The 14,470-nt window shown below is 38.9% G+C and overlaps 1 protein-coding gene across 3 annotated transcripts in view; it reads left to right on the top strand.

The window, feature by feature from the left end:
* The window catches only part of CDK14 (cyclin-dependent kinase 14), a 691,509-nt gene that overhangs the window by 179,858 nt on the left and 497,181 nt on the right, over window positions 1-14,470 (top strand). For all 3 annotated transcript variants that reach the window (XM_006891459.1, XM_006891458.1, XM_006891460.1), the window contains one exon: window positions 8,118-8,363. In XM_006891459.1, coding sequence (XP_006891521.1) covers window positions 8,118-8,363 — 246 coding nt within the window. The remainder of the gene's footprint in view (window positions 1-8,117; window positions 8,364-14,470) is intronic.

Here is a 14,470-nt window from a genome sequence, read left to right on the forward strand (position 1 = left end):
GTGGGTGGGGAGAAAAGTGCATCAATGGATGAATGGAATTCCAAAAAACCCCCCAGAACTATCCTATATTCTTTTTCTATTACAGCTGCCATTTGCCTTTTGTATGAACCTTTTCTTTGAGAATAGTAATGGACTTAAAGTCTTTGATAGCAGCTTGCTTCATTTAATCATAATTTTATGTCTGTTTAGTACACAAATAAATAACAAAAAAATTGTTTGGCCAATGGCAGTCGCATAAGGCCCATTCCTTTGTCCATCCAACACTGTCCCTGATATTTTTGAAAGGATTCTAGTTTTCTGGTAACAGCGGGGATGCTCCACAGCTGGTTTGTGCTTCTGGCTCCATGAAATGGGATCAGCTGCCTTCCAGGGAGTTCTGTTTTTTTCTTATTGGGGAATTATAACCTAAACCAAAATCTGGCCACTGAGGGTAGACATAAAAGCTGATAGTGGATCAAAGGGCTACTGTATTGCAGTTGGAAAAAATCTGTTTTGTTTTGTTTTTTTTAGGATCTGTGTTCCCACTGATTCCCCCCCCCAATTTGATAGACCAAGCTTCTGTCCTTTAGTTTTCTTACCCCAATTCAATACTGTCTAGTATGAGTTATATCTCTCACCACGACCTTGTACTGCAGTGACTGTAAGTGCTTTGTTGTGGGAAGAAAGACATTCTCTTTAGGCAGGGGAAGTGTCTATTTGGGTTGCTGACAGCGTAATAGAAGGATTGAGATGAAGACCAGAGTGTTTGGGAGCAGCATCAGTGTCTAATTTGCCCTCTGACATCTCATTCATTGGTACGACGCTAGTCTTTTCTTCATACAGCCTGGGTACCACAATTCTTTTATTCTAGGAGCAACAAGAAATTACAGTTTTCTGGGGAATAAGCACTGTTCTTATCAATCTTGCTTGAATCCTTCTATAGATCTAACCCTTCTTTCTGTTCAGCATTCATAGGGCAAGCTTGCTGACATGCTTGCAAGTTTAACAAGGCTGATGTCTTTATTTTGAGCCAAGAATCAGCTTTCTGATGTGCTCATGGTTAACAAGAGCTGGTCAGATCACATTTAAGTAGTTTGGCCCAAATATTGGTAACTTGACTCTTACCCAGAGCGATCAGTTTGCCCCATGTGGAAAACTACAGTGTGGATTACTGTCCTAGACAAAGATTCCTGTCCAGAGTAGGTTCTGATACTGGTGTTAATAACGCAAACCCAAGGCCAGCACAAATGATGTGTAAATTTGTGTAGAAGACCTTTACAGTGTTCAGAGAACTCTTACTATACATGGTCATGATAGCAGCCACATAGTAGTTAATGGACAGAAACAATTATGATCATAATTTTTTTTCCCCTTTGGATCTTGATATACTTTATGTATCAAGTTTGGAGAGTAATGTTGACAGTGCAGTTCTTAGAAATGTTCTGCTGAAATGTTAAAAGTGTTTAAGCACTATGTTAATTTTGTGATTTGTAATGCACCGTGTAAATGTTCATAAACTCTGACTTCTAATCTTCCATTGGAATCTGAGGTCATTGGCACAGGAGGTAGGATGGACAAAAGAGATAGACTTGAAAGTGTGGCCGGATTCTTTACTTGGAGTCTTCTCTGGGGCTCAAGGTACTCTTCCAAGTTCACTGGCTCTTGGAAGAGTTTTGGTGTTTTGTTTTTGTTTGGTTGGTTTGGGCTCAGGTCACTGTTTTCATGCTGGTGTCCGTCAGGAACTACCCTGGAGCATCCTGGAGTTCCTTACCACTGGTGGGTAGTTCACAGCATGAACAATTGACTTTCTCACTAGCTAGAGCACATCTCTCCAACTTTGTCTTCTATGCTCAGCCGAGAAGACTCTTGATTTTAATAGGCTTGCCTGAAAAGGTCAAGGACACCTAGGACAGCCTTTCTCTTGCCATGTGCTATGATGTTAGTTGCATATATGTACGGCGTTGAACTGCTCCATAGGGTTTTCAAGACTGTTGGAAACAACCTAAATGCCCATCAGCAAACAAATGGATAGAGAAGCTGTGGTATATTCATGCAATGGAATACTACACTGCATTGAAAAACAGAGAACTCATGCAGTATTATTCAAAATGGGTGACCACGGAGGACATTATGCTGAGTGAAGTACCTCAGTCACAGAAGGGTAAATAGTGCATAGAGCCACTGCTGTAGAAGGGGACTGACATCAGGGTTGGGTTGAGACTGAGAAAAATTGGACAAATTATGTATACTGCTTTGAAACAGATGAGGGAGAGAACAGTTTAAAAGTGATATGTGATTGGATCTTATAGTTATTACAAGAGTCCAGAATGAAGGTTGCATAGTGGAGTGTACTGGGGAAAGGGATTGTATACCAATGATAGATTTTTTCCTTTATATTCCAAAGAGAAGAGCAAACTGGGGGGCAGGGGTGGGTAGGAAGAAAAATGCAACAATGAATGAATGGAAATTCAAAATCTCTGTAAACATTCATTAAAATTAACAAAATAAAATTTTTTTTTAAAAAAAAGACTGTGACCTTTTGGAAACAGACCTCCGGGTAGGCCTGTAGGGGGTAGGTGGTTGGACCACTAACCTTCCAGCTATTAGTGAGCTGCTCTATTGTGCAACCCAAGAACTCTTTTTTGTCAGAAAATGCTCATGATATTCATGTTTAAAAACAGGAGAGAATAGTATGTGTCATCCTAGAGTTCTGCCTGTCACAGTGAGCTTGAAGTTAAACAAAAAACAAAACCCCTTTTCTTTATAGCATTTTAAGAACATATAGATGTATGTATATGAAGATATTTTTAAGACAAATTTTAGGATAGCAAATATCTCAAATTCAGCTCTTCTAGCAAAAGATTGGAATTATCATTGTTTAAAGTATTAATCATCACAGTTGATTTGCATGTGGACATGTAAATGTCCTTGTAAGTGAAAAATTACTAATATTTTTGCCAGACTCATGAATTGAGCCCTTCACTTTCCCTTTTTTTAGCTTTTGCTTCCTTTAGCTGAAAACAAGTGGAAACAAGTTTCTTTTGGCACACAAACTAATTTCAGTAATTAATGCAACAAGATTTTTAGGAAATTGACAGTTTTACAATGTTGTTGTTGTTGTTGTTATGTACCGTCTAGTCGCCTACGACTCATAGCAACCCTATGTACAACAGCCCTAAACTCCGCTCTGTCCTGTGCCAATCGCACTGTCTCTGACACTCCCATCCCAATTATCCCAGTCACTGAATCAATCCACCTCATAAAGGGCCTTCCTCTCCTCTGCACTGTCCCTCCACCCTCCCAAGCATGATGTCCCTCTCCAAGGACCGGTCTCTCCTCACAACATGTCCAAAGTATGTTAGACGGAGCCTCAGAATCCTTGCCTCCAAGGAGCCACCCGGTTTAACCCTTTCCAGGTCAAATCTGCTTGTTTTCCTAGCAGTCCATGGTATTCTCAATACTCTTCTCCAGCACCACAGCTCAAAGGCATCAATTCTCCTTCTATCCTCCTTGGTCATTGTCCAACTCTCTGATGCATAACAAGTGATTGGGAAGACCAAAGCCTGTATCAGACGCACCTTAGTCTCCAGAGAGACACCATTGCTCTTCAGTACTTTGGAGAGGTCCCTAACAGCTGACTTTCCCATGGCAATGCACCTTTTGATTTCCTGGCTGCTGGTGCCAAGATTGTTGACTATGGAGCCAAGCAAACTAAAGCTGTGTACAATCTCAATCTCTTCACCATCCATCCTGATGCTGCCAATTGTGAGAGTCTTTGTCTTCTTGACATTGAGCCTCAATCCATATTGTAGGCTACAGTCCTTGACACTCTGCAGCAGGCGCTTCAGGTCCTCTTCAGTTTCAGCAAGCAGGGTTGTGTCATCCGCGTAACGCAGGTTGTTGATAAATCGTCCACCAATCTTGACTCCACATTTCTCCTCATAGAGCCCAGCCTCCCGGATAATCTGTTCTGCACACAGGTTGAAAAGGTATGGAGATAGGATGCATCCCTGGCGTACTCCATTCCCAATTTTGAACCATGCAGTGTTCCCTTGCTCTGTTCTGACGACTGCCTCCTGGTCCAAGTATCGGTTTCGCATTAGAACGATCAAGTGTTCTGGGAATACTCTTTGAAATTTTTTATTTGCTAGGAACAATCTTCCAGCTCCTCCATTGGAGGAAGATGGACAGTCAACTCCTGTGCAATTTCCTGCTTCTGAAAACCCAATGAACGGTCAGCTATGAGTTGGTTCCAGCTCCCTGGTATATAACACCACCATCACCACCACCACCACCACCAGCAGCAGCAGCAACAGAAGTATATATTGAAGGAGTCGTGCTAGCATAGCCTAGAGATTGATGTTAACATTTTCAGCTTGCTTGGTTCCACAATCAACACTCTTGGCACCAGCAATCACAAACCCATCAAAACCCGATGGAGGAACCCTAGGAGTTGTAATCAACTTTATTGTTGTTATATGCTTTTGAGTAGCCTGCCACTCATAGTGACATTATGCACAATAGCTCTGAAACTTGCCCTATCCTGAACCAATTTCATTGTCTCTCATACACCTACCTCCATTTCCCGGGTTACTGAGTCAGTCCATCTCATCCAGGGTCTTTATTTCATGTGCTGTGCCTCTGCCCTTTCAAACATGATGTCCTTCTTCAAGGACTGGTCCCTCTGGGAAGCATGCCCGAAGTGTGTGAGACAGAACTTCAAAATTGTCCAGCTCTCTGATGTGTAGCAAGTAATCACAAAGACCATGGCCTGTATCAGGTACACTATAGCCTCTAGACTGACATCTTTGTGCTTCAGCACTTTGGAGAGGTCCCTGACAGTAGATTTTCCTAATCCAATTCATCTTTTGATTTCCTGGCTGATGGTTCCAAAAGTGTTGATTGTGGACCCAAGGAGGCTGAAATTGTTAACAATCTCAATCTCTTCTCCATCTATCATGATGCTGCCAATTGGTCCAGAAAGATTGACAGCTCTGCAAACCCTGTAGGCAGTTTTACTCTGTATAACAGCGTCACTGTAAATTAGAATTGACTAGATGGCTGTGGGAGTGGTTAGAAGAGAAAATTACCTTGGAAAATTCTGAGATATGAAGGTAACACATAAAAAAAGTGATATAGCCTGGAATAGTGAGTTTACCTGGACAGAGATGAGGCATAAACTCTAGTTATTTGGCAGAATTCTGGGCATTGGAATTGCAATTATAAACTTCATTTAGTTCCAGTGAGTGCTTTGACCAGGTCTTGAGAATATCTTAATCCCATCTTTAAACCTGGATCTGCGTAGGCAGCTTTTAGTGACTGAATTCACACAAATAAATGGAATATAGCCAGTGTGCAGAATGCCTCATTTAACCCTTTCCTCTTTTCTACCCCAGAATACTTGGAGTAAACTGCAAAATCTTGTCTGCTTTTATTATTAGAAATGCCATTTCATTTAGAAGCTGTGAAGCCTGAAGCTGGGTGTAACAAACAACAATGTATTTGTCTTAATTGGGGTTTGGATACTGTCAGCTGTACTGGGGTTCCATTGTTTCCTTTACTTAACCTTTTATTTTTAAACTTCATCGTCTCATATTTAAAGTATAACTCTTTTGGAGTCATGCATGCAAATCTCCTATTTAAAAGTTTTGTTATTGCATTTTGGGTGTTCTTTCCTCATTTCAGACACTTTCTTATTCCTTCCTTTGCATGTATTTTTTCCCCTTTGCATATATTTAACTTTGCAAGTATTTCTTTTTACTCTTTTTCAGAGATCAAATACTTTTTTAATTTGATGAAATCTAGTTTATTAATTTGTTCTTTCATAGATTGCACTTTGTCTCTTCTACCTAAGAGATCTTTGCCCCTCTTTCCTCAAGTCATAAAGTGTTTCTCCAGAAATTTTAGTTTTGAGTTTTATATTTAGACTTAGTTTTTAGTTTTTTACGTATGTAAACATTTAGTTTTTACATATGGTATAATTTATGACTGGAATGTGGCTTTTTTATGTATGGACCTGCAAGTGTTCCAGGATAATTTATTGATAAGACATTCTTTCCCTCCCCCTTTTGAATTATCTTTGTTATTTTCTTTGAAGTTCAGTTGTCTGTATATGTGTCAATGTGTCCTCTGTGTCTACAGTTTATCCTCTTCCATGGATCTCTTCTTTGTGTAGACACCAGTACCATAACCTGGTAATTACTGTTCCTTTATACATTTTGAAGTCAAGCAGTATGCAGTCTAAAGCCTTATTTTTCTAAAATGGTTTTGAGTAGCTTATTATGCTTATTCTTATTTGTTTTCACCTGTATTTTAGAATTACTTTGTCAAATTTTACAAGGGTTTTCATTAATATTGTGCATATGAAAGTGGGTTCTCGTTTTGGTTGAGTATCAGGTGTGGCATGTTTGGTTGTTTTTTGTTCACAACTGTGTGTGAGCTAATTGGATTTGGTTAACAGTGAGCTGTGGGCTGGAAGCTGCTTGTTTAGAACAAGTCAGGGCCTGGTGGGCTGTCTGTGTATTTAAAAATCTGTTGGTGTTAATTGTGTTTGGAATGAACATTCTTCTAAATGGTACAGCCCTAGTCTGTCAATTCACTGTACTGAGGTACCTTGGGGTTGCTTTGATATTGAACAGTGTTCCACTTGTCTGTCAAATGCCATAGTGGTTACTTGTGATAGACAGTGTTTGGTGGAGCTCCCAGATTAAGACAGGTTTGGAGGCAGGAGTGGCATCCACCTCCTAAACAATATGACTCCAGAAACTCTGTGAACTTAGAGAATCAACAATAGTTAGAGAACAGTGTTCAGATATTTTGTTCATAGGGTCACAATAAGTCATGCTTGACTCAATGGCACGTAACAACAACAACAACAACAAACAACATGTTTATCAGTTTTTTGAGAATTGGTATTTTAACAATATTTTGTCTTCTCATGTTGTTCACATGGTCAAGGTTTATGTCTTCATTTATTTATGGGTTCTTTAATTTCTCTCCCAAATGATACAGTGTTTAAAACACAAGATCATAATCCCAGAGGTGTGGAGTTTAAACTCACCAGCCACCTCATGGAACAAAAATGTGGAAGTTAACTTTTGTAAAGATTTACAGCCATAGGAAATTCTCCTGGAGAGTTCTGCTTTGTCCTGTCAGATTGCTCTGAGTGATAATCTACTCAGCAGTCGTGAGTGGGTTTTCCATTCTCCCAGCCGTGTCTTACAGTTCTGTGTTTTAGTTTTCGCACTGTTTCATCTTTTTGATGCTATTGTAAATAATGCTTTTAAACTTTAAGTTTCTTATTTCTTGTTTCTAGTATGTAGAAATGAAAGTTATTTTTGCATACAAATCTTGTATCTCATGGCTGAGCTAAACTCATTAATTCTTGTAGCTATTCTTGGTAAAATTTAATTGGACTTTCTACATAGACGGTAATGTCTTTTTAAGTAAAATCAGTTGTCTTTGTTTTTCCCCTCCCTCTTTCTAAGGTGGTAACTTTTGTTTTTCACCTTTACCTAAATACATTGTCTAGAATTTAAAGTGAATCAGAGCACTGCGAGTATACCTATTGGCATATTTTTTGTGATCGTAGGAAAAATCATTCCTTATTGCACCATTGTCTATAATGGTGACTGTATATTTTATGTAGATCAGGTTGGTAACATTCTCTTGTACTCTTAGTTTAGTGAGTCAAGGTATAATGTTATTTAATAAGAACAACAAAAATATCAGAAGCATAGAGGAAATAAAAAAGGTTAGAACTTAAAATAGAAAAGGAAGAAAAGACAGAGACTATAAAATAAGGTACATTTAAATGAGAGAATGGGATAGACTGGGCAGAATGAGGATTTTTGATGATACGGAGAAGCACACAGGGATCCGGCTGAATGGTATCAACACAGTTTTGAAATTAGTGTTGTTCAAGGTTTGTCTTTGACAATAGTATTCATTCCTTTCCATCTATCATCTTTGGCATTAAATAAAAGAAACCCTAGTAAGCTGATGTAGTTTTTAGAATGTGGGTTTTTGGGTATTTTCTCAAGTTGAAACTTGCACAGATTTTAGAATAGCAAAACAGCATGTTATGTGATAGTAATGTTCTAGTACTCAGTACTGAGTTTAATTTCTTTTTTTCCTAGATATGTGTCACAAAGATGTCTACACGGAACTGCCAGGGAATGGACTCAGTGATCAAACCCCTGGACACAATTCCTGAGGATAAAAAAGTCAGAGTTCAGAGGACACAAAGCTCTTTCGACCCATTTGAGAAGCCAGCTAATCAAGTCAAGAGGGTACACTCTGAAAACAATGCATGTATTAATTTTAAGAGCTCCTCTGCTGGGAAAGAGTCACCCAAAGTTCGAAGACACTCCAGTCCCAGCTCGGTAAGTGCAGCCTTCTCCTCCAGCCCTGCGTCACCTGAGGGGTAAAGTCCTTTTAATCGTCACAGGCTGTGCTGGAAGACAGCAGGTGGTTTTATCAGTGAATCAGTCTGCCTTGTCTCCCAGGGTAGCTCAATGTTTTGAAAGAGAGAAGAAGAGCAAATGGCATACAGGTTATTTATTCATAAGTACCCAGAAAGCAAATGAGAAAAGATTTAACTTTCTTTTTATATTTTATATAATTTTTGTAACTTTCAGTTAGAGGAATTTGCAATCAAGTATTTGTTGGTATTTCAGAGTAGCCATGGTGATACAGTGGGTTAAATATTGGATCACAAATGGAAAGGTTGATGGTTTGAACCCCTAGGCTGTTATGAAAGAGAAAGATGAGACAGTTTGCTCCTGTAAAGATTTATAGCCTTGGAAACTCAATGGGGCAGTTCTGCTCTGACTTGGACCCAATGTGAAGGAAGTGGTTGCGTTTTGGTTGTGGTTTTTGGTGTTTGGTTTTTTTTATACCTTAAATACTTGGAAAATTTTTTTGTCTTCGGAATTGAGTAAATTCAAACAGAATTTTATTTTAGGACAAATATCAAAATTTACTCACTTGTCTTATACCAGTTTGATTTCTGTATAAATAAAAAAGAACTAGACCTTGAAAGTGTTCATGTTAAGAGTCATTCTTTTTCATCATAAGGAAATTTTATAAGCAAACTCAGTCAAGGCACTTCTTGACTTTTGAATTTATGGAGGTTATAATTTTGATCCCAATTCTTACTTTTGGTTATAAAATTTTTATACTTCTGTTTATGTTTCTTGGACTGGCCTGCATCCGACATTGTAAAAATATCATGATCTTTTGAAATTAGATCCTTTTCTGATTTAACCTAATATTTAAGAGTGACATAAGTGCTCAAAGACTTAAAAAAATTTATAAGAGAATACTTATAGAATTGTGATTCTGTCATCTTTTCAAGAACCACATCCCATTTCACAAATTTTGTTTTACATAAGAAAGAGACAGTGGGAAGTACTACATATGGGAGAATGATGACACTTTGATTTAATTACTCTGTGTGGTGTTGCATAGAGCTTGTGCTACATATTGCTAATGAAACAGAAGTCAATGTTACTGTTATTGTGCATAGTCAAGATGAAACGGCCCATAGCTGTCACTCCAGTGGTTTTTTCAAAGGGAATAAATTGCGTGGGAGGAGAGTATCCATCTTTCTCCTGTAGAGCAGATGATGGATTCAAGCCGCATACCTGTGGGTTTGCAGCACAATTCCTTACCACTGAGCCACCAAACTCCTTAAATATTACTAGTGCAACATTAATTAACTGTTTTTCCCCCCACTGGCATCATAATCTTGACTATTAATGTAAGGTAGGTTTCACTCAGGTAAAAGGTATGTCACTGATTTCTGGGAGAATTTTTCAGTTTAGTGCTATTCAGAAGAAAGAAAGGAGCTGTTAAAAATGTTTAAACCCTTGTTACACAGAGAGAAAGGAGCTCTAGTGGCACTGGGTTTGACCTGGTCAGCGACTAACCTAAATAAAGTTCAGTGGTTCTAACCCACCTGCTGTGCTGAGGGAGAAAGAGGAGTTGATTTGCTCCAATAGAGACGTACAACCTTGGGAACCAGAAGGTGCAGTTCTACACTGTCCTCCAAGGTTGCTAATGAGTTGGAATTGAGTGGTAGTGTTTTTATTTATCTGTTGATTGACTATTCATATAAAGATAATTTTATGCATTTTAGTGTATTGTTATAAGAGTACTGAGTATCCATCCCATGTTGTTGTTGTTGTTGTTGTTATGTGCTCTTGAGTCCCCTGCAAGTAATAGTGAACCCATGTACAAGAGCCCTAAACCCTCCTCTATCCTGGGCCAATCTCACTGTCTCTGACACACCTATCCCCATTACCCCAGTCACTGAATCAATCCATCTCATCGAGGGTCTTCCTCTCCTTTGCTGTCCCTCCATCCTCCCAAGCATGACGTCTCTCTTCAAGGACTTGTCCCTCCTTGCAGCATGTCCAAAAGTATGTCAGAAGAAGCTTCAGAATCTTTGCCTCCAAGGAGCAGCCTGGTTTAAGCCTCTTTAGGACAAACCTGTTCGTTTTCTTAGGAATCCATGGTATATTTTTTACTCTTATCCAACACCACAGCTTAAAGGCATCAATTCTCCTTCTGTTCTCCCTAGTCATTGATCAGGTCTCTGATGCATATCAAGTAATTGCAAAGACCATGGCCTGTGGCAGGCACACCTTAGTCTCCAGAGTGACACCATTGCTCTTCAGTACTTTGGAGAGGTCCCTAATAGCAGACTTTCCCATGGCAATATTTGTTTTAATTTCCTGGCTGCTGGTGCCAAGAGTATTGACTGTGCAGTAAGCAAACTAAAGCTTTTAGCAATATTAATCTCTACACCATCTATCATGATGCTGCCAGTTGGCCCAGTGGTGAGAATCTCTGTTTTCTTGATATTGAGCCTCAATCTATATTGAAGGCTGCAGTCCTTGACCTACTCAGTTTCAGTTAGGTCCTCCTCAGTTTCAGCAAGTAGGGTTGTGTCATCTGCATAATGCATATTGTTAGTGACTCTTCCTCCAATCCTGATACCACATTTCTCCTCATACAGCCCAGCCTCCTGGATAATCTGTTCTGCATATAGATTGAAAAGGTATAGAGCTAGGACACATCCTGGCATACAGCTTTCCCAATTTTGAACCATGCAGTGTTTCCTTGCTAGACTGCCAGAGCAACAAACAGATATGTCTTAGAGAAAGTACTACTAGAGAGCTCTTTGGAGATGAAGGTATTAAAATTTTGTCTACCATACTTTGGGCATGTTGTTAGGCTAAGTCTGTTCCTTGGAGCAGGACATCATGATTGGAAAGGTGGACGATTGACAAAAGAGAGGAAGACCCTCAACCAGGTGGATTGGCAGGTTACTACTACAGTGGACTCTATTATGTCTAAGATGATGAAGACAGCATAGGACAATACAGGATTCAGCTCTGTTGTTCACAGGGTTTCTATTCAATTCAGCAGCACCCAACCACATATATACAGAAATTTGAGTTTCTAATACTGCTTTTAGATATAGAAAAATTTCACTATCTGAAATACAAATTTGAGTGGCTTCACTGTGTTTTGTCTGACAGCCCTAACTGTAATTCACAGAATGCATATTCATTTTGTTGGTGCACCATCTCCCTAAGATTCTCCTTTCCTTCTCTTTTATATCTCAAATCTATGCCCATCTTTAATCTTCTTTACTTATTTCATTATTTTATATAACTTTTTTCTAGAAGTATCACAACTTTTAAAGACATTGTTTTTTAAGTTGCTACTAGATGTCTTCGATAACAAGAATTTTAAATTAATTTTATTAATGAATTCTTAATTAGTTTTCTGTTTTCATTGTGGAATCTTTTTTGACAACTTTTGAAAATTCTTAAATGGAGAGTTAATTTTCTTTAGTTTCAGAAAATGTTCTTTTACACTGAAGATATTAAAATAGCCAACAGACACATAAAGAAATACTCAAGATCATTAGCCATTCTCTCTCTCTCTCATTACTGTGAAGTCAATTTCAACTCATAGCTGACTCTCCATTGGGCTTCCAAGGTTGTGAGTGGCGCAGGAAGAGATGGCTCATCTTTCTCCCTTGAAATTGCTAATGGATTTATACGGACAGAGAGATAAGGTATTTGGCTTAGCAGTGCAACCCTTTATGGACTGTGCCACTCATATCCTTCTTTAGCTATTGTTGTTAGGTGCTGTCAAATTGAGCACAACTCATAGAGACCCTAGGAACAGATCTGAAGCCTGTTCTATCCTGTACCATCTTCACACTTCCTGACACAAAAGTCTGTTTCATCATTCATGGTATCAGTCCAGCTTATTGAGGATCTTTCTCTCCCTTGCTCACCCTCCACCCTTCCCAACATCATGTCCTTCTCCAGGGTATAGCCGCCCCCCCCCAGCAATATGGTTATAGTATGTGTAGTGACGCCCCATCGTTGTTGCCTCCAAAGAGCACTCTGGCTGTACCTTCTCCGAGATATAGCTATTTGTTCTCTTCGCCATCCATGGGGTGTTCAGTGCTCTTCTCCAGCACCACAGCTCAAAGATGTCAATTCTTTTACTGTCATCCTTATTCATTGCCCAGCTCTTAGATGCATAGCTAGTAATCGGAATGACTTTGGTCTGAACCAGACACACCTTAGTCTTCAAACTGACATCACTACTACTCAATAATTTGGAAAGGTCCCTAACTGAAGATTTTCCCAGGAAAATGCATATCTTTATTTCCTGACAGCTAGTAACAAGGTTTTTAATTGTGTATCCAAGCAAGATGAAGCTGTTGACAGTTTCAATCTCCTCTCCATCCATCTTGACACAGCCTATCAGTCTAGTGTTAAGAATCTTTGTTTTCCTGACATTAAGATAAAATCCATACCGAAGGCTGCATTCCTTGGTCTTCTGCAACAGGTGTTTCAAGCCCTCGTCACTTTCAGCAAGCACAGTTGTGTCATCTACATAATGCAAGTTATTGATGAGTTTCCTTCCAGTCCTGCTGCCACATGCCTCCTCTCTTAGAGTCTAATTTCTCGGATACTTTATTTAACATACAGACTGAACAGATATAGAAGGTGAATGCAACCCTGGCACATTCCCTTCCCAGTTTCAAACCATGCAGTGCTCCCCTGTTCTTTTTACACAACAGCCTCCTGGTCCGTATATAGGTTCCTCATGAACACAATCAAGTGTTCTGGGACTCCAGTTCTTCTCCATGTCAGCCACAACTTTTCATTAATCCACACAGTCAAATGCCTTTGCATCATCTATAAAGCATAAACAGACATTCTTCTGGTATTCCTTACTTTCAGCCAGGATCCATCTGACATCAGCAATCATATCCCTGGTGCTACAGCCTCTTCTAAATCCTGCTTGAACTTCTGGCAGTTCTATATATTTGTACTGTTCTGCCATTTTTTAATAATCTTCAGCAGTATTTTGCTTGCATGTGATATCAATGATAATGTTCAATAATTTCCATATTCAGTTGGATCACTTTTTTTGGGAATGGGGCCTCTTCCAATCCATTGGCCAGATAGCTATCCTCCAAATTTTCTGGCATAGTGTGGTGAGTGTATCCAAGGCTGCATATGTTAATTGAAACAAGTCAATTGGTATCCCTTCGATTCCTGGGACCTTATTTTTTTGACAATGCCTTCAATGCAGCTCCTTACCATTGGCTCCTGTTCATACGGTACCTCCTGAAATTTTTCCGTGTCATTAATTTCTTTCTGGTACAGTTACTGTGTATATTCCTTCCATCTTCTTTTGATGCTTTCTGTGTCATTCAATATATTGCCTGTAGCATCTTTCAATATTGTGGTACAAGGCTTAAATTTGCTTTCCAGTTTTCTTGCTCGTTGGAATATTATGGTAGACTGTTATAAAAAGCTGTAGCTTTTAAACTGCAAATGTATTAGTCATCTTGTATATGTTACAGACCAAGACTGAGATTAAGGCATAGTGAATATCTTGACATCAGTGATTAGTACATTAATTTTTTTCTGAATACTGTCACTTCAAAATATAGGCAGAATGTTAAGAATGTGATTCTATTTAAAGTTTTAGTCATATTTTAGTCATATTTCAAAGAGCTATCTGGCAGCTTTTATTTCTTTAAGATATTAGTTTCATGTTTTGTTATTCCCTATTATGATTAGAATAAAAGTTTACAGAGCAAATTGGGTTTTTATTCGAAAGGTTATACACGGTTTGTTTTGTGAAATTGATTATGATCTCTATTATGTGACAGTGCTTCTCATTCTCTGTTTTCCATTTTCTGCTCATCACTATTTTATTCCTTCCTGCCTTTTGAATTTTAAACCTGGGCAAATTTTGTCCTTTGGATCTTAAGTCGTTGATTGTTGTCAGGAGTGAATATTTCCCTGGTAATAGTAGTCACCTTGTAGCTCTATTGCATCACTGAAAGTTGAGTCCCAGGGGTTGTTTCAGTTTTAGTTTCATGGTGGCTTATGGTAAGGAACTGTTTTCGTAAATCAAAGGTGGTGATGTTGTTATGTGT

The sequence above is a fragment of the Elephantulus edwardii genome, unplaced genomic scaffold (genome assembly GCF_000299155.1).
Source record: "Elephantulus edwardii isolate Elephantulus edwardi_28Jun2011 unplaced genomic scaffold, EleEdw1.0 scaffold00098, whole genome shotgun sequence".
NCBI classification, from domain to species: domain Eukaryota; kingdom Metazoa; phylum Chordata; class Mammalia; order Macroscelidea; family Macroscelididae; genus Elephantulus; species Elephantulus edwardii.